Raw genomic sequence first — 19,122 nt, 5'->3', positions numbered from 1 at the left:
CCATACTGGTTCCATACTGCAAGGCTGATCTGCCAACTGCCTTACAAGAAAACTGGAACTTGGGATGAAGAAAAATTCTTCTTTATTTGTGAAATCCAGGCATTGGATAATTGATTTTTTTTTATTTTTCTTTTCTTTTTGTTGGTTGTTGTTGTTAATGGTTCCATAATACTTTAAACTTTATCAGAAAGAAAAACATTAATTATGTTTTTTTCCGATGTTAGCTGTTCAATGCCAGAACTTTCTGCCGTTACATAGAATTATTTTGAGTGATATCTGCAACATCTTTTCCACAAAAATGTTTTAATTCCTTTTTGGCACATTATAGCTCCTTTGAGATAAAATCATACAATGGCAAAGTAAATCAGGAGCAGAGTAAGATGTGTTTTCTCTGAATTTTAAAAGCTACAGACGAAAAAAAAGCATAAGATGGAACCAGTAAGATAAAGCTAATTATTAGAAAGAAAGAAAGAAAGAAAGAAAGAAAGAAAGAAAGAAAGAAAGAAAGAAAGAAAGAAAGAAAGAAAGAAAGAAAGAAAGAAAGAAAGAAAGAAAGAAAGAAAGAAAGAAAGAAAGAAAGAAAGAAAGAAAGAAAGAAAGAAAGAAAGAAAGAAAGAAAGAAAGAAAGAAAGAAAGAAAGAAAAAAGAAAAAAAAACATCTTAAATAAACTTAGGGTAAGGGCACTCGGATCCTCTAATGTCTTTGCTTCGCCCCTGTCGGCCTCGTAATGTAATCTGTTGTTAGTTCTCTGTTGCGCCTGCGCCAAAACTAGACACGCCCCACTTTCTATGAGCCATGTGGTTGTCGTTGGTAAATAGTGATATATGCTAAGTGTACACCAACGTTTCAGGCAGAATTTTTGCGCAAACTCTGACTTCCATTGACCGAGAGAGGCCACAATGTCGGTGGGCGTCGTGAACCTCCAGGTGCAGGTGGAGTCGGTGCTGGGGGCGCTGGTCAAGGCAGCTACGATGGAGTTGATCAAACTGTTCGAGAGCAGATACCGAGACTCGGCTGTGGATGGGGGCCTTACTGAAGACAATAAGGATAAGGAAACCTGGGAGACACTTGGTAGTCTATGGAGTGAGGACACGAAACGTAGTATCGGTGTGCAAGTAGAGGAGGATATCCATCCGCCGTTGGAGTTTTCTGGTGTGTGTTGTTTGAGATTTGTATGCTGTGACTTCCTGATAGGGTCTGCGGCTGGACTGTAGGTCTGCATGAGTTAGGAGAGTAAAGACCGAGATCACTTGCATTGTAAAAATCAGAAACATATTCTAAGTTATGTGCCATCAGTTCAAATGTGTATATATTTATATATATATCATGCATGCATCAAGCACACTCACGTCAGTTGTATTTGTAACACTGAACTTCTGCAGGGTGATCCCAAATGTGCAACTAGTGTTAAGGAATGTGAGTGCTTCGTTATCGTAACCCCTCCCCCTCTCCTCCACAGACTCTGCTTTACTCTTGGATGGTGGTTGTTTGAGAGAGCCCAGTGGGGTGGTGGTGGAGGGGTGTCTAATTCCATCAGAAATCCTCCTGGCTGAAGATAATGGCCATACAGAACCTGAGTGGTCGCCTTTGAAGGATCAGGTCAGTGAGATATTACTGGTTGTAAATCGCACGTGGATTTAACAAGAACAGACACAGTAAATCTGCAGCCAAGCCCTCATTTAAGTAGCATTTGTCTTATCACAATTGTCTTCTGCTGAAATTGTGTTCCCTTTGAGGGGTGGTTCAACTTAATTAACATGTATGCAACTGTTCTTTTCCCTCTTAAATCAGATTGCGGCAGACATTGTGAATATGGTGGAGTTGAGGAACCTTGAATTAGAGTCTTCAGCTGATGATGAGGCTGAGACAAAATTTGTGTTTCACGGTAAGAGCTGAAACACTTATCACAAACTGCTTTAAAGCATGAACAGAAACCCACAGTGCACACCAGGTTAATTTAGGATCTTATCTTCAGAGAAAATGTAGTACACCATCCACAGGTTGTTAGTTTGGGCTGCATTTTGTTAAAATGTGTGAAAGGGTGTTGTAGGCAGTTAAACCGGTTATTGCCTTTTTACTCTATATACCTTTTACTCAAACAGAATGTTATGCAATGCATTGGAGGAAATTCTATTCTCTTTAAAAGTCAACTATGCTTGTGTCAGCAGTGTTAAGAAATTATTTCTGAGTCAGATTACATCTTTACAAGAACCAGTCTGTAAAATGAGTTGATGCTGCATAAGACAAGGGTGCCATTTACGTTATCATTGTCTTTTTCAGTCTCTGCAGAGATGGGCTCAGAGAATTCAAGGATCGGATCTACACAAAGCTCACCCGAGAAACAGAAGCCTCTCGTGATTCTACCGGATACGAGAGACGCCACCTCTGAAGAGAAGGTGAAGTTTGTTTGCCCATTAATCCTTAAGCCAGACTCCCCAGCTCCCATATCTGACAGTCCAAAGAAGCCTGTTCAAGCTGAACCTCAGCAAGCCTGTGTCAGCACCGCCAAGGGCACCGCCTACAGTCCATCTCCATCTGACGGAGCTGTAACTCCCACGCAGGTTGGGGTGTGGGAGCGGATCCCTCCAAAGGAGACGAAGAACCACCTCCAGATGAAACTAAAGTTCACCTCTCCAGATCATAAGCTGCTGCGTCCCTGCGCAGTACAGCTGGTGAATGTGCTCACATTGACCGAGTCACAGATGAAGACTCAGGGAGATGCGGCCAAAGCCCACAGTGCTAACCAACAGCCAGGGTGGCCTCTACCCAAAGACCTCCGCCGCCATCAAGGTCTCCACACGGGCCATCGCCTCTGCTGCTTCACCCAATGTGGAAATGGGGTCTGGCGTCTTCAAAAGGTGGTCACCCACTCGAGAGACGGATACATCTGCAGCATCTGTGAGAAAGCTTTCAAGCGTAGGAAGATCCTCCGACGACACGAGCGCTTCCACACGGGGGAAAAGCCATACTCGTGTACAATGTGCTCAAAGACGTTCGCCCTAAGAAAGAGCCTCCGCCGCCACCTGAGGTTCCACACTGGGGAGAGGCCGCATATCTGCACGCAGTGCAGCAAAAGCTTCCGTCTGCGAGACAATCTGAAGGCACACTTGAGGTTTCACACCGGAGAGAAGCCTTTCAGCTGCGCCACGTGCGGAAAGATGTTCAGGATTCTGAGAAATCTGGAGAAACACAATCTGAGCCAGTGTGATTTCTTTGTGCCATCGTTCAGAACTATCGCTGGCTTGTAGCTGTGTTTGCGGGGAGGGGGGGGCAAACAAGCAAAAAAAAAAAAAAGCTGTCAGTGGGAGGTTTCAGTGGTTGCACCATTGTCTACCTCAGACTGAAAACACTGGGTAAGTTTTGCAGACAGTTCTGTAAAAGTGACACAAGAAAACTTTAAGCTATAACCGAGACAGAGACCATGATCCCCCAGTTTGGTGGGAAATTTTGTCAAACATTCATGGTTTTCTTTTCTTTCCAGTTTTGTTCATTGCCAAATTTTACACCATGTTATTATGATTTAATAATGGGACAGACAAGGTGGAGTATTGTGCACAACTCTAATTTTGGACCCACTGAAGCTGTTTTCTCTCTTGAACTCAGGGCAGCAGCTATGTTCAGGTGCACAGCAATATTTCGATATAAACCCAGTTCAGACCTTGACCTGAACAAAACATTGTCATGTAAACAGCATTTTCTGATCACCTCAACCCAAAAAGGTCCTATTTAGATTAAGCAGTAATCGAATTAAGCCATGTGGGTTATACTTGTCTAACGCACAAAGCATAGACGTGTATACACCTACATATGTATACGCAATACGGCATCTTACCGGAGCTTTCACAGCATTGAGTTCTGGAGTTGCCTGCTCTGCTCATTTAAAGTGACGGAGGACTTCATAGATTGTATTTCTTGTTGAAATGTGCCAACAGTTGCTTCAGCAGCAGAGCTGGTGCAGAAAAGGGATGCCTGCGGATAAAAAAAAAAAAAAAGACCTACTTATGGGTCGAGGAAGAATCTAGAATGACGCTCTGTGTTTTGGTGGATTTTGATAATAAAGGCTTCTGATGGGCGCAAGCATCACAATGCTGTAGGAAGACTTAACCTAGGCGCAATGCATTATTAAACGGGAATATTATTGAAATACCTCATGTGCAGCTCGTGTAAACACCTCCATTGAAATATTGTCTTATTTAGAATAAGGTAAATAGTTGGAATATTGCTCTGCTGGGCGTTACCTGTTGTAGTACTTTCACACAACAGGACATTGCTCCAGTCAGGTTCTCAGTCCTTAACATGTGCTGCGGTAGCCTCTGAATGGAGCAATACATTACATGTATGTGGAGCCATCTGTATTGAGGTAAGAGTGGAAAAAGACATGGAAACAGAAAGTAGTTTGAAGCAGCACACCTTTGCAGTTAATGTTTGCTACCTGCTCTGTTCGCACATTCAGATATTTCTACAGAGATTGTATCACAGTAGGCAGCTGGCAGGGTTAACTCCACACAAAGTCTGCTCCGACTGATGCACACTTCTGCGTTTTCACATAAAACTCCACATTTTGCCTCGAAAAATGTAGGTCTCAAGTGCTTTTACAAAAGTGGCCAGAGCAGCCCTCCTTGGAGCCGTTTCCAGGATGTACATCCTCGTTCAAGGCTGTTGATGTAATGTGTTATGCCTTCCTGGGTACATGGAAGATTTATGGATGTTCTCTGGCAGTGCAAAAAAAAAAGGGTTCCCGTCTGCCAATCTTTATAGTTTTTCTTTTTTTACTCTTTTGTTTTGTCTTTTCTCATTTCAACTTTATACGGCTTGGCTCCGTGCTCACGGAAGCGTTAATACTGAATGTATATAGACATGTTGTTTTTCATGACAAAGAGAGTTATGTCATTGTTTCATGTTGTAACTTAGTGTAGTCCAGTAGACTTTATTGGGTTGTATTTGTTAAAACCTTCAAAAATTTATATGTAAGCCGAAAAAAACTAATATCTACATTCTCGTTTCATTAACTGTTCAAATGTTTTCATACTTCTTACTAAATATATAGTCTTTATAGTCTCTATATTGACAGTTGTTTGTTTTTGTGGGGTTTTTGTCTTTTGTAAACTACTGCCCTAATAACTTTTGTCTTGTATATCAATAAAAAAGTATATTCTTGTGGCAAACAGATCCGTTTTGTGTGAACTCTCACTACTTTACAGTCAGTATGCTTGTAAAACATTTACTATTTGCAGCAAACGGGTGGATGTTACATCTATATATATTTTTTTAACTCATTCAAAGCTGAACAGTCGTCTGGACACCCGCACACTTCACTGATTCCCTGGCCGATCCAGTCTTATTTGGAATAAGGTAAATAGTTAGAATATTATGAGCAGCGGTTCCGTGCAGGATTAGATCGGAGACTGGTGCCAAACAGAAGGGACCGTAGACCTATAAAGATAGACGCCACATTGGCTGCTGCCACTCGTGAGAGGGGTGTGCCTACAGGGCGGCCATCTTGGTACAGTGCCACTCTCCTACAGTACATTTCATCTATGGAGGAATGGTCTACACAATAAAAGTGATCATAAATCACACAGTTGTCAAAGTATTTTCACGACGTTGACAGACAGACAGAGATGGAACGAAAAGAACCCAGAAAACGTTCAGGTGTATTCAGGTCTTTATTTAAATAACCTATACAAAACATTCAGATTAGCATTTCCATTTTACCCGAGTAGCATTCAAGCCTGTCTTTCAGCTCTTCATTTATGAGGTTTTTCTCCCTCAGAAGAGTGTGCACATTTTTCTTTGCCCTTCGCTCCCGGAGCATGCTATTCCTCTTCTCGCGCTGCAGACTCTCCATTCTAGCAGAGCTTCACTAAGTCTGGCCTTTAGTGGGAGAAGCAGGCAAAGCATAATTGTGGTCCTGGTGGAAAGAGGGATGGAAATATATAGTGACGCTTATAACTCATCACTCACTGATGTAGCTGACCCACATTCTTAATTTCATCGCTCAGGCTCACTGTTTGCACCCTGGATATGAGCTAAGCTGCCTAAGTCTAAGTGACAGGGACATAACACACTACAGTATGTTTTAATGTGTGCTCATGTGTGTGTCAGTGTGTCCAAAATGAGTGGCAGAGAGAAAATGCAATACAGGTTTTAATATGACCAGGGCCTTAATGCTCTCAAGTGTTTGAAAAATATTACATGCAGATACAACATTAGAATGAGTTTCAGCTCAAGGGAAATGCTGAGGAAAGTCCACTGGAAAAAATAGGAAGAAGAATAGGAAGAAAATAAGCTTGACCTCCTTTTTAAAATGCTTTTGTGTTGAATTTCTCGAATGTCCCATTTTTATTTTGAAGGTTTCCCAAAGACAAAGATATGAGGAAGAAGTGGGAAGTTGCTTTGAGGAGGGAAGGATTCACTGCAAGCGAGTCATCCGTGATTTGCAGTGAGCATTTTAAGCAGGACAAGTTTGACAGGACAGATTGTCCGACTCAGAGATGGTGTTATGCCCTCCATCTTCAGCTTCCCGGTGACCTCCAGTTTGGGGCGAGGTGGTGTCATGTCCCTGTGTTTAACTTGAAAATCTTTTTTTTTTTAGGATTTCTCTATCAATTATCTGTCTGTCTTAATTTTTTCTGATATGTATATATATATCTGATAGATTTTCATTTATTTCAGACAGAGAGAGAGAGTAATTGAAAAATAATTCATGTAAATAATTCAATATAATTGTATTGTAATTTAATTGAATTTTGGTATGTTTTGCTTTCGGCAACAATGGTTGATACCATTCATGCCAATAAAGCCAATTTGAATCAATCTTGACATAGATATAGATTAAAATATTTCTGAGATTTATTTAAGTACAGACATTAATTTTTTATAACTTATGTGTATTGTTTTTTATCTTATGTATGGATGTATAATGTTCTTTTTTTAATTTTTCATCTTATTAGAATTGCTGAGTAATACACAATCTGCTTCTCAGAGGGGGGGCGGGGGGTTAATTTTGAGAAAAATTGTATTCTGACAAATGACCACACAAGTGTGAAAACATGTAGATAAACCTGTCTTGTGTAGATAAACCTTACACCTAGGCTACATAACGTAGGCGGTAGACCTATTTTGAACGTAAACTTAACCACTGCATTTACAGGAATATTTTCTCAAAATATTGTTTTTAAATTTGCCAAATCAAAATAAAATTTTAATTATTTCCCGATATAATTTCAACAGAAAACATGAAATACCACAATGTGTTGTCAAGATAGTTTTTTTTTTCTTTATTTGTTTTTTTTTTTAACAGTCTGCTCTGATGACGCACTTGACTCTCTCGCGATTTAGCGAAGCGACCCGGCTCAATGCAGCCCACAACCATAGTTTCGAGGGACGAGGGATTAGCAAGTGACCCCTCGGCCTGGGAGCTCTCCTCAGCCAGGGAGATGCTGCTGTCCATCATCCGATCAGCAATATCAGATCTTGTTTCATCTTCTGTTTTTCTCTGATTTTTTTTTTTTTTTTTTTGTGGTCCTGTAAAAGATGACGATATACTGCTCTGGATTCTTTTAATTTCTTTCTCAGTTTGATTCAAGCTTTTGTTTTGGCGCGGGTGACGCAGACAGGAAGTTAGGCTTCTGAAACGCAAAAAACCCCGGTTGGTTTTCAAAATAAAACTGCTTTCTGCGAGCGCGACGCCTCTGACTTTGGTTGTTCATAATTACAATGTAATGGTGAAAATACTTTGGGTGGGTTGGTGTAAATCAGAGGAGTGGGGGGAGGGGGGAGTGGTCCCCACCATCCCCACCGGCAAATCGCACCCTGTGTGTGTGTAGCCTACCTATCATACCTAACATATTTCACATACCAGAATATTCTATTACTATGAATACTATGAATATTAAAATACACCAAATGTCCGGTATCGTGCCTACATGTATGACATTTGCAGGAAAAAAACCTGTGAAAATCCGTTTTGTATTTAGGGAGATATGATTGATTAAATGCGCTGACACTTCATTGCGCCTGCCAGACAGATTACACTGAGTGGAGCTGGTGACCGGTCCAAGATGGCGGCCCCACGGCTCGTCAGTGGCAGTAGCGGTCGGTGCCGCGATGGAACTGCTTTGATTGGTTGTCAGGGTGAAGGCGGGTTGTGTTGGAACTGTAACCGCTGAGCTGATGTAAACAGGAAGAAGAATGTTACCGTGCCGACGGTGAGTGTTAACGGTTTAAAGACAGAAATGCATCCCGTATTTAAATTGATAGGCCATATAACACCCCCGGCTCCGGGAGTAGAAGCTTTGGTTTGTCCGTCATGAAAAGTCACTCTGAGTTAGCTGCCTGTAGCTACTGCCTGCACTGTGGTTATGGACGTAAGCTGGCGCTGCCGATAAACTTTATACCGAGGGTGACGTTTAACGTTGATAGTGACAAAAATGCTTCTTAAAAGCCGCTTAAAGTCATGACAGAAGCAGAAGCATTTAGTTTGACTATCTCCCTAACTAGTATATAGCTCTGCATAACTGCCCCCACAAGCCCCGCCCCAACCGGAAGTACCAATATAAACTCAACTTTGCTTTCACTTGTAGCGTAAACCGAAGACGAGGAACACCGGAAGGGCCTACGCAAGTTTTTTATTTAAGAATTAAACCAGATTTTCACGTATATACTTAATTAATTAATACGTATTTTTTGCGCACAGATTATTAAAAGCAAACACAATAGGTGGTGTTCATAGAAGAGAAAGTCTGGGCTGTAATAACTCTGTAGTTAACTCCTCTGATCTTTCTATGCTCAGCCGTACGCTTTAATGAACAGGGGTCAGGAATGGAGGATTCAGATCAAACCCGGCTTGAGGAAATGCTCATGTGCCCAGTGTGCCAGGACATCTTCAAGGATCCTCGACAGCTGCCCTGTGGACACAGCATGTGTATGAGCTGCCTGGAAAACCTGTTGGATCATTCAGACACACCTTTCCGTTGTCCAGACTGCAGGGCAACTTTCGGACAGGTCATCAGTGTGCAGAAGAGCTATGCACTTAGCAACATTGCAGAGGACTACAGGTTGAACAAGACGAGGACGGTAACAGCTATAAGCACTTTTGTTAAGCTACAGTCTCTTTAAGTGATCTCTCAGGTGTGTGCTGTTCTTGGACTCAAACATCTCTCTGCTTGTGTTCACATCTGATTTTTCATTGCAGGAGAAGCAGACAAAATGCGTGTACTGCGACTGTTGCCCGGAAAGGAAAATTCTGGCCGTCAAAACATGCCTGAAGTGTGAGGTGTCGCTGTGCAAAGGGCACGTTAAGGACCACCTCGAGCTGCCTGTGTTCACAGGACACCCCCTGGTGGCACCTCTGAATGACCTCCTGGACAGGAAATGTCCGCAGCACAAGGACGAGGTGCTGAGGTACTACTGCAATTCATCCAGGCGCTACATCTGCAACATCTGTGCCCTGGAGAGCAAGCAGCTGAGTGGGGCCACGGAGGCCTCCACTCTCCTACGGAGACAGCTAAATGTGAGTTGAATAACACTTTTATATGGTCAAATGTGGGCGTCATTATGTTGAGGGGAATAAAAGTCAGTAATATGAGTGTGCATTCAACAGGAGTACATGGACCAGCACTTCAAAATGCTACAAGAGCAAATCACAGAATCCTTCGGTGCTGTAAACAAACTACAAGAAGGCATCAAACGCGATGTGAGCTCTGAATTTTCTCAGTGACATTAAATCTTTTACAACTGGATGCCAACGCTATTCAGGTCTAACATCTAATCTCCTAAACCCAGAGACAGAGAGGGAACCCTGCTGACTCACACTTCAACGGTGTCACGGTGATTCTCCTCTTCCTTTGGTTTATAGTTCTGTACTATGGTAAGGAAGATAATGCCAAAGAGTAGCATGTGTGTGTCTCTGTGTTTGTCCTGTGTTTATGCACTACTTCCACTTAGTGTTTACTTATGTTTCCAACCAGCCTACAACTACTCTGTGGAAAATCAAATGCTAACAGCTGCATTGGAGAAGCAGGAGAGCCATGTACGTCACGTCTATTCTACCATCGCAGGTAAGATTCCACTTCCTCCCACCTACATCAAGCCAAGCAAAGGAGGGAATGTGGCAACATTTAGTTTAATGGTGATGGGCTCACCATGTCCAACACACCACCAGCACAACTTTGAAGGAATAAATAATATAACACTCCAGGAGGATGTTCCATCATCTGTTTGATCTTGTAAAAGAAGAAAAATTACAAATAAGCACAAGCTGTAAAACATATCACAGAAAATAAAGAAAAAAAAGAATAATGCTAATAAATAGAAATGGTATAATGACTTTTTTTTTTTTACAATGAAATCACCTTGTACTTTGCATTTTTAAAACAAATACCGACACAAGTCTAAAAAAGAAAACAAGTCTGCAGTTAGGCGAGTGGGTGCAGACCTTAATGAGCTGTTGCACCTGGCTGACTGACATGAAACATGGTCCCAGCAAGGGAGCTGTCACTTCAGACTGCAGAGAGGGTTAAAAAAAAACGCCTTCAAGAAGGTATTTCAACTCAGTTCCCAAGCGGCTGTGTCTGAAATTATGGAGCAAGTGCAAACAAAATGGGAAGGTTGACGAAGGAAGACTGAAAGCAGTCTGCGAACTGTAAGGAACCAGCTGGAGGAAATTCCAAACCATCCAGAAAAGCCTAACGTAATCTATCATTACCACTTACACAGAGGAAAACAAGAGCACAGTGGGCTAAAGACTGTGGATGATTGGATGAAAGTCAGAGATGAATCATAAATCTGCATTGGACAAGATTTTACAGTCAACACAGGTGTACAGGGACATTTTGGACACTTTCCTCTTTTCTATCAATTAAAACTAGGTTTGAAGTCATGTTTCAGGATGATACCACATCATCTGAAAAAAGCCTTTACAACTTATTTATTGTTCGATCTGTATTACAAAGCCAAAATGTTCATATGTCCAGTGAAATGGTTTTGTGTTTCATATCCTCCAAAAAGGGATGCAGTACCACTCTGTTGGCTATAAAGATACTAATTATAGAACTTACAGCAGGAATCTCCCTCTACCTGCAGACACGAAATGTTGGCAAGTAGTGATTAAATATCCATTTCACTCAACTCCATATAACTTTTTTCCAAAACCCTTTGTAGAACTCTTGGTCGATCATCCACTGAGGAGCCTTGAACCTCCAGAAACCGAAGATGAAGGTACTACAGATTGATTTATTAATACATCATTTAGAGATACATATTGTAGGGAAATTGTGTGTTCATCTCGGAGAACGTTGTCATTTAGCCGTCACCATCTTTGGCTTTTTGCAGCCAGAAGTGATGAGCAAGCGGCAGACGTGACTCTGACTCCAGACACACTGTGAGCATCTATTGAGCGGTGGCCACAGCTCCCACCTGTCGCTCGAACAACTATTCTCATCTTCACTGTCTGTCTAGTCCTGATTTTGAGAGGCTCATTTCCATCAGCGTGGGCTTTTCTGACTTCTTACATCGACTGTGTTGCATTTAGGCCCTTAATCTTATCAGCAGTGCTCAAATATGAGGCCGCTAATAAATGTTGTCATTTGCATCATCATTGTCAGACTTTCAGCATCGTAAAATTTTTTTTGACCACCTTATTGATTTTGTTTTACTAATAAATGCATGGCTTGAGTAGAGACACCTGCTGGGTATGGCAGAATAAAGAGAAGATCACGTGAGGTGCTTCTATGTCAACAGGCTAGTTTCCCAAAACGGCATAGAACCCCTCAAAATCCAGAGTTTTTACTCATAATCATCACCACTTTGATTTCCTTGGGAGTTTGTGCTGCAAACTCTTATGAAAATGTTCTGAATTCTGATGTCGGACTGGGACGCAGTCAGTCGTTTGCATTGCAGCGGACCTCCAAATCAGTAGAAGGAGTTAGAGCAACGCCGGATTGTCTCAACAGTGATGAAGCCCGGCCGGTCCTCTCCACCTCCTCCTCCTCCTCCTCCTCTGGTGAATACGTGTGGGAGGTGAAGGTGGAAGCTGTTTGCCCTGCTGCAGACGTTCAAGGCAGAACTCGCCCAGTTAGTGGGTTTTGTTTTGACTTTAGTGGGACATCCTTCATGAATAACCCTGCACACTGACACCGTAAACAGCCAACACTGGAACCAGACCGCCGTGAGAAAATAAGCCAAACCACAGCTCAGGAATGTATTTAATATATATGTGTTCTATAGTATATTCATCATGTAATTAACTATTTTGCAGTTGTAGATTTTTTACAATGTAAATGTAAATATCAAATTGAAAATAAAGAATCCAAAACGAGGCTATGACTGAACTGTGAGGGTAGATAACGGAATACATGCTTTTAAAAGCTGCAGCTCTTCACCTAAAGACCAGTTCTCCTACTTTTGCATCAAATTAGCTTCGTCACCTTTGGGCTAATACTTAAAAAACAAACAAAAAAAAGTTAGATAATATGTTGCAATACTTTTAAAAAATTCCAAACAAAATCTCCACGTTACAGAGCATGAATCAGCGGATTCCTGCCAGATTAAGTTGCACGTGGCCTTAAAACAACACGGACACCAAATGTTAGCTGGATGTCTGACAGATTTGAACAGTTGGTTTTAAAAGTTAAACCGAACAAAGAAGTTGTAACTAATTGTATTTTTCACTTGTATGCGAGTGTCTTAAGTAGGTGAGAGGGAAACTGGATGCTTTTCACACATTTCTTTGAAAATGAAATACTGTGGCCATAAGAGTTCTGCACAAAGAATAATGGTAAATACTTCAGTGTCTGTACATTAGTCCTGACAAACCTCATGTGAAGCCAACTCCTTTACAGTTTCTTGTTTGCAGTATGAAAACAACTGAATTGCTGACACTTAATCTGTTACTCACTGAGTATAAGCCGCTATGACCAAAATCACAGCTGAGGGATGAAATAAAAGCCTCAGCAGTGCAAGTGTGAGTCTTAGTGTTCTGAATCGAGTTGGGGGTGCGTTTTCTCCCAGGTTCCTCATTACACTTGTCAAAGAAAGATTGAGACTGTCCCCAGTGTTTAGACCCTTTTAGGGCTGCTACATTGTGTTCTTTAGTCATCAGCAGACAACAAACTCCACAACGATGAAGGCAAAACCAGTTTATGGAGTGTTTTTATATTTTTCAAATGCCAGATCAAGTCTTCCGATCCTTTGTTGTGACCTTGGCTACTGAGCTGGTACTTCAGCAGCTTTAGCAATAAGCTCGTAAAGCCAGAAGTGTGCAGATACGAGTTTTGCAAAAGGCACCTCAACGACTCTCACGCCACGAGAAGCGAAAGCTTCTGATCCGATTGACCCGTTTGGTCTCAATTTAAAATGCTGTGCATGGAGACCAGGTGAGGAGCATCAGCTCATTAATACCACCCCAGCAGCAATGTAAAATCATTCTGTTAGGATGTTTTTCTCCAACAGGATAAAGGCAGGGACGTCTGGGTTTCTGCGTTAAAGCTGCTGCCCCTGCGACCCGACCCCCGGATAAGCGGCAGATGATGGATGGATGGAAGGATAAAGATTCAGAAAGATTTTGAGCAATCCCGAAGCCGCTGTTGCGTTTCCTGAAAAACTATTGAAAGCCCTGCAGTGACTCAGTCAGTCTACACCTGGAGAGAAAAGATGCTCCTCATTTAACCTGGTTGAGGCTGGAAGTACTTCTCAAAGAAAAGAGAACTAAGCCTGTAGGAATGATGCCCATCTGAGGCTGCAATTTTGTCCTTAAGTGCTTTAACCAAGAACTACTATATGTGAAGGATCACAGCAAATGATGTAAAGGGAAGCGTAAAAATAAGGAAAATGTCAACTAGCTTCAGCGCTCTGTTTGTCAACCAGGCAGCAAGAGAAAAATACACCAACAAGCTGGAGCAAGATGGCTAATTTATTAAGAAAACATGAAGATAGAGCATTATTTAACAAGTGAATAGTTTGAACAAAATGTTACAAAAGAGAGAAGGCAAAGTTCAGCCTGGAAGGCCACCATCAATATCAAATATATATATATAGACCAACGGCATTTTCCACTCAGTCATGAAGTTATTTCACTCAATACCAGAAAGAGAACATTTCCAAAGTGTGTACGAGAGAGAACACTGTACATCTATTATTAAAAACGCTCAATTGTACATCTTTGTCATCTTCGTTTCCATCAGCAAACGGAGCAGAAATGTCATCGACTTGATCATCTGTTCAACTTCCCTAGCTGCCTTTAACCTTTCTGGAGTCTGACTGAAAGCTGGATACCTACTCAAACATTACTTCTGGTGATCATCCACACCAAAGACATTATTGTAATAAGGTCAACGACTCTGGTAAGGAGCGGCTCTCCTTAATTCTGGCCCTTTTTTAGCTATTTTATCAGCCACTGTCTTGACAAACAACAATCAAACCTACCCTTCATGTACAAAACAGTGAGAAACGCAACTAACGCTTATCGGCTGTGAAATGCATTGTATGGATTTCTCTTCCGAACCAGTTCTGCATGCACTCTTCGACTGCTAACTCTGGTAAAAAAAATGTGTTCGTAACAGCTGCTCCTCACTTCACCGTCCCCAGGGCCTGATTCCTGATGGAGCACCAGGCTTTGAACACATCTCTGGAAAAAACGAAAAATATCAAAGTCAGAGAAAGCTCTCCTGGAGAAGAGAAAAACATGGAAAAAAGTGTCAAACCTCCACACACCTGCAGTGAGTGGCCACACATTCATTGCTGCAGTATTCTTTGTCCCAGTCTGCACTGTCTACTGCTGGGTTGTTGCAGCCTGCTCTCAGACACAAACTCTTCATAGTGGCGCCATCACTCGACCCATTCACCTCCATTTCCTCCTATAAAAAATTTTTAAAAAAATCAGCGCATCATTGATAGTAGGATTAGAATATTAGGAAATGTTCTCTGCACCGTGATCAAGGGTTGCTGCCGAAGGACGGCCTTCAACGTGGACTGTTTTATCATTTCATGGCTTTAATTTACAGCAGATATAAAAAGACGCTCCAGCTGACAGTTCACCCAACTGTCCGCTCAGCTGGAGTCGCTGTTCAGTGGAGGCACTTTGAAGCGCTTTGGGACCCAACAGTTCAGGGTTTTGCTGAGGATAAAACTAAACTCGAGGAGCTCACAGAGTCACTAGAGAAACAAAAAAAGGAAAAAAGAAGAGATAAAAGGTCTACCTCCTCTGAATGCAGCACTTCAGTGACATCATCCTCGTCTGGATTGCCTGCCGTCTCGGCAGAGTTCAGCACTTGCACCGACTGGGCAGAGGCGGTCGCCGCTGCCGTGCTGGGTACAATAATGGACGCCACCTGTTTGTCCTGAATAGAGGCGGGGAGTATTTTTATCTGGAGTGGAGGTGGAGGTGTTGCTGTGACAGACATGGGGTAGCCCGGCGTGCCACCTCCCTCTCGGGGTTTGGCCTGTAAGCGCGGGGGAGCTGGTGCCATTAGCTGAAGCCGCGGCGGGGGCGGAGCATTCTGCATCTGCTGCAGCGGCGGCGGCTGACGGGGGGCGCTGGAGACCAAGAGGGTCGGCTGCAAGGCGCGCACCCCTCCGGGCAGCACGGTCACCACCTGCCCCCCTCCCTGCAGCATGTGCTTTGGGATTATGATCTTGGTGATGGTCTGGGCGGGAGGCACTGCGGCTCCGGGAGTAGAAGCTTTGGTTGCTCCCGTGCGGGAACGCGTGATCATCTCCGGGACGTCCAGGATGATGTTAGAGGCACAAATGTTGGTGATGGTGTTCTCTTCCACACTGCTGTTAGGCAGCGCTGGGCGGATGGCCAGGTGACCAGCAGAGGAAGGGGCAGCAGGAGTTGGAAAAACTGCAGGTGGAGGCGGTGAAGGGGCAGTGTCCATCTCCTCGATGACAGGCTGGGATGATTTGAAGGTTGAGATAGGAAAGAAAGGTGAGTTGAATGAACTACATAAACATAAAGTTCTCACTGAGGACGACGTGACGTTACCTGTGACAGCTGGTTGGCTTTGTAAGCTGCAAGCGCTTTCAAATACTCCTTTTTGGCTGCTTCCGTTTTCCTCTTGTACACCTACAGCAAAACATATAAGCATCTTTGTAAATAAATAAACCATCTCCACACAGTTTCTCCATGTATCTCTGTGGAGATAAACAGCTTCCCATACCTGTTTCTGCTCCTCAGCCAGGCTGTCCCACATGGAGGCCACAATCTTTGACACTTCCCCAAAAGACGCGTTGGGGTTCTGGCCTTTAATGGCGGCCTGAGTGTCTCTGAAGAACAGCGCATATGCTGAAACTGGCTTCTGTGGCTCATTGGGATCCTTCTTCTTCCTGCCTTTCTTTGCCCCCACTGCCTCGGCTTGTGAGACCAAAGCAGACGGCTTTCCCCCGCCCCTCCTGGCCGTAGCCGGAGAGACAGTTCGGTGTGCTGGGTGGGAGGATATGTGGGAGAGGACAGAGGAGGAGGAGAGAGACACTGGGGCATCTACCAGCACACTCCTCTGTGTGCAGAGAGAGAAAAGTGGAAACGAGCACAATTAAACTTACTGTGTCCAGTTACATTTTTCACATTTAAGATTTAGGTACATAACAGATGTTCGAAAGAGTGTCAAGGACAGGGAGGAACATATAAGAGATGCACATAGTCAAACAAAAACCTTTTGAGAATAACACATTCCTCAGTTAGAAAATCCGGGGGAGGCCCACCAGATATGTATATATTATATTCTAGCTATGTGCCTGATGACAGGGACGCACAGCATCTTCAGGCTTACCAAATATGGGAAGGTTTTACCCTGCTTAACGGGAGAAGCACCCACAGTGAGGGAGAGATTGCACAGACTTTGGGGCTCTGAAGATTTTGAAGTTCTGAGTTTGAGTTTGCACCACCCACATCAGCTGTTTGAAGGCAGCCGTCCCTCATACACCACAGTATATAGATAGAAATCAAGAGATGGTGATGGTGCACATTTCCGCTGGCCTCTACCTGCATTTCTCTCACCTTGAAGTCATCCATGTCCTCATCCTGCAAGGAACCAGCTGGAGACGGCGTCGCCGACAGCGGCTGCTCAGGTGTCTCAGAATGATGAGCAATGTTTTCGCCACCGAGACCCAGAGCCAGCTCTGACTGGTTAATGGTGGAAAGCTGGCTGCTTCCCAAAAGGCCATGACCGATGTCACCGAGTTGAACATCGATGGTCATGGGGGATGACGTGCTGAAATGTGAGCCACTGGAATTCCCCAGTTCCTACAGAGGGAACAGAGCACAAAAACTTGCAAAACAACTCTTAAAGGCATTCAAGAACGGTCAATAAACTGTAAACGTGGTCAAATCTCAGTGGAGGAAGAGGTATTCAGAGGTTTTACCTGGGTAAAAATACAAATAGAGCACAGAGTTCTATTTGTAGTTTTTTTTTTTTACACGTCACATCTAGTGTTACTGCTTTAATTTGGGAAGAATCTGTCCAATGAATGCAGCGTCATAAACTGTGAGTGTATATCACAAAATGAACTTTTCAAGGTACTGCAACTTTGAGCATCACAGACCGTGTTGACCACAAACCACAGGTTGTCAGAATCTGCACATGAGGGACCCACCAGAGCAGAGGAGCTTAGAAGGGCTCCCCCTCCAGTTTGGGGAATTGCCCCAAGGCTGAGCTGCTCCAGGCCCTGGGAGCCAGAGTTCACAAAGGCGGACGCAAACGAAGGGTCATTGGCTCCAACGACAAGGTTGCTAACAAGGCTTCGGGAGGCTGACGATCCACTGGTGCTGTCTGACCCATCCGTCAGCTCGAAGTGGGAGACTGCATCACTGATGCTCAGAGCTTGGTCCGGATCGAGGGATATCGGGGGAATCTCAAACACTTCATCCCCGAGACTAGGGGTATGGAAAGTCTGCTGTATGTGAAAGACAGAGAAACCGATTACTTATTAAAGGACTAACACAAGTCAGAATGGGAACGATTAGTTATCACACTGCCAGGTTTCCTCAGTTAACTCACTCACCTCCGCGGACAAAAAAGGGTGACCAGTTCCGCTGATGGTGAGGTAACTGTCGCCGCCCTCTGGAAACTGTAACCAACCGTCAGCAAATTAACAAGTGTGCAACATAGATATATATTTTTTATAGACAACTGTGACGTCGTCCATTCAAACACTCGTCGATGTGAGATTACCTTATTCTCCACGGGGTATTCACCGTATGCCTGAGCGTCCAAAAACTCCGAGTCAACATTTTGAGCACATCCATCCGACAAATCAGAGTAAAAATTGAGGTCCATCTTGAAACCGGATACTTTAAATGAGCGGTCACAATTTCATACTTGAAATTGGTTGGGATTTTTCAAATTCTCCACCTATTTGGGACAACTTTAGCTGCTAGCTTGTTGAACACGCCGTTTAGCTTGATTTCATATTTGAAGAGGCCATGATAAACTATCTTGGCTTTAAAGCCCCAATGAAAGCTTGAAATGGGGGTAATATGAGGGTAGTAGCAGTCAAATAATCCAAGTATATGTTAAAATGTCATCATATTATCGCCCTTGGAGGCTAACATTTACCGGAGGCCCCAAACAAACCGATTCATATGGCGTAGCGGTTAGCGCCTCCTACAAGACGCTAGCAGAAGGCGGTGGTGGATTCACGTGCCGTCGGACAAAATAACGGTCGGCACGTAAGGCCAGAAGGTGGTGCTCTGCTCCAGATTTTCCATTCATAAAATTCTCAAAGTATTAATTAGATTTCAAAATTATGGATAAGCATTTATTCAATATACTTTGATCATCTGAAACTACTCACTACAACCCATTCGCGCCACGCTGGGCAGTAGTGTCTGATACTTACCAGCTGTGTAGGGGAGTTTGTGGAGCCGATGAGAAATATGTAGTGTCCGATATTTACCAGCTGTGCAGTGAGTTGGGGAGGATGAGAGATAACAACAGTCTAAAATAAAACATTCTGGGAATAATCAATTCCTTAGTGTGTCCAGAGGAGGCTCAATAGATAAGTACACACCATATCCGGGCTTTGTGCCTGTTGATGGAAACATGCAGCATCTTCAAGGTCACCGAAAAAAAAAAAAAAAGGTTTTATCCTTATTAATGAAAAACACACCCAGAGTGAAGAAA

At 43.2% G+C, this 19,122-nt stretch overlaps 3 protein-coding genes across 6 annotated transcripts; 2 read left to right on the top strand and 1 right to left on the bottom strand.

Annotated features, from left to right (window-relative positions):
• The first annotated feature begins 783 nt into the window (after window positions 1-783).
• LOC140269297 (uncharacterized) lies at window positions 784-5,109 on the top strand. The gene is made up of 4 exons (XM_072364336.1): window positions 784-1,153; window positions 1,461-1,600; window positions 1,793-1,886; window positions 2,282-5,109. Exons 1-4 carry the CDS (start codon window positions 901-903, stop codon window positions 3,247-3,249), a joined length of 1,455 nt encoding a protein of 484 aa, XP_072220437.1. The 5' UTR covers window positions 784-900; the 3' UTR covers window positions 3,250-5,109.
• Window positions 5,110-8,134: 3,025 nt separating this feature from the next.
• On the top strand, window positions 8,135-11,678 carry LOC140268745 (E3 ubiquitin/ISG15 ligase TRIM25-like). 2 transcript variants are annotated; one of them, XM_072363720.1, is made up of 8 exons: window positions 8,135-8,211; window positions 8,816-9,079; window positions 9,198-9,515; window positions 9,606-9,698; window positions 9,788-9,872; window positions 9,973-10,062; window positions 11,165-11,221; window positions 11,336-11,678. In XM_072363720.1, the coding sequence occupies exons 2-8, from the start codon at window positions 8,825-8,827 to the stop codon at window positions 11,386-11,388; spliced, it is 951 nt and encodes a 316-aa protein (XP_072219821.1). In that variant the 5' UTR covers window positions 8,135-8,211; window positions 8,816-8,824; the 3' UTR covers window positions 11,389-11,678. The 2 variants fall into 2 exon arrangements, with proteins under 2 accessions (XP_072219821.1, XP_072219820.1); XM_072363719.1 differs by having other exon boundaries at window positions 8,141-8,211; window positions 8,796-9,079.
• Window positions 11,679-13,895: 2,217 nt separating this feature from the next.
• tox4a (TOX high mobility group box family member 4 a) lies at window positions 13,896-18,749 on the bottom strand. Of its 3 annotated transcripts, none has more exons than XM_072363716.1 (9): window positions 18,172-18,749; window positions 18,002-18,067; window positions 17,594-17,893; window positions 16,998-17,243; window positions 16,162-16,497; window positions 15,987-16,067; window positions 15,199-15,894; window positions 14,714-14,856; window positions 13,896-14,627 (listed from the first exon to the last, which is right to left on the bottom strand). In XM_072363716.1, exons 1-9 carry the CDS (start codon window positions 18,274-18,276, stop codon window positions 14,570-14,572), a joined length of 2,031 nt encoding a protein of 676 aa, XP_072219817.1. In that variant the 5' UTR covers window positions 18,277-18,749; the 3' UTR covers window positions 13,896-14,569. The 3 variants fall into 3 exon arrangements, with proteins under 3 accessions (XP_072219817.1, XP_072219819.1, XP_072219818.1); XM_072363718.1 differs by having other exon boundaries at window positions 17,594-17,890; XM_072363717.1 differs by having other exon boundaries at window positions 14,714-14,853; window positions 18,172-18,746.
• Between the last annotated feature and the right edge of the window lie 373 nt (window positions 18,750-19,122).

This window comes from Leuresthes tenuis, unplaced genomic scaffold (assembly GCF_036924035.1).
Source record: "Leuresthes tenuis unplaced genomic scaffold, fLeuTen1.0.hap1 SCAF_14, whole genome shotgun sequence".
In the NCBI taxonomy this organism is placed as follows: Eukaryota; Metazoa; Chordata; class Actinopteri; order Atheriniformes; family Atherinopsidae; genus Leuresthes; species Leuresthes tenuis.
This window is presented reverse-complemented; position numbering and strand designations above follow the sequence as displayed.

Coding starts and splice junctions, on each gene's coding strand:
- LOC140269297 (XM_072364336.1), top strand. CDS start 901: ATGTCGGTGGGCGTCGTGAACCTCCAGGTGCAGGTGGAGTCGGTGCTG. Junction 1,154..1,460: donor TCCGCCGTTGGAGTTTTCTG/GTGTGTGTTGTT, acceptor TCTCCTCCACAG/ACTCTGCTTTACTCTTGGAT. Junction 1,601..1,792: donor GGTCGCCTTTGAAGGATCAG/GTCAGTGAGATA, acceptor CTCTTAAATCAG/ATTGCGGCAGACATTGTGAA.
- LOC140268745 (XM_072363720.1), top strand. CDS start 8,825: ATGGAGGATTCAGATCAAACCCGGCTTGAGGAAATGCTCATGTGCCCA. Junction 9,080..9,197: donor GGTTGAACAAGACGAGGACG/GTAACAGCTATA, acceptor TTTTCATTGCAG/GAGAAGCAGACAAAATGCGT. Junction 9,516..9,605: donor TCCTACGGAGACAGCTAAAT/GTGAGTTGAATA, acceptor TGCATTCAACAG/GAGTACATGGACCAGCACTT.
- tox4a (XM_072363716.1), bottom strand. CDS start 18,276: ATGGACCTCAATTTTTACTCTGATTTGTCGGATGGATGTGCTCAAAAT. Junction 17,244..17,593: donor TTCTAAGCTCCTCTGCTCTG/GTGGGTCCCTCA, acceptor TTCCCTCTGTAG/GAACTGGGGAATTCCAGTGG. Junction 15,895..15,986: donor AAGCCAACCAGCTGTCACAG/GTAACGTCACGT, acceptor AAATCATCCCAG/CCTGTCATCGAGGAGATGGA.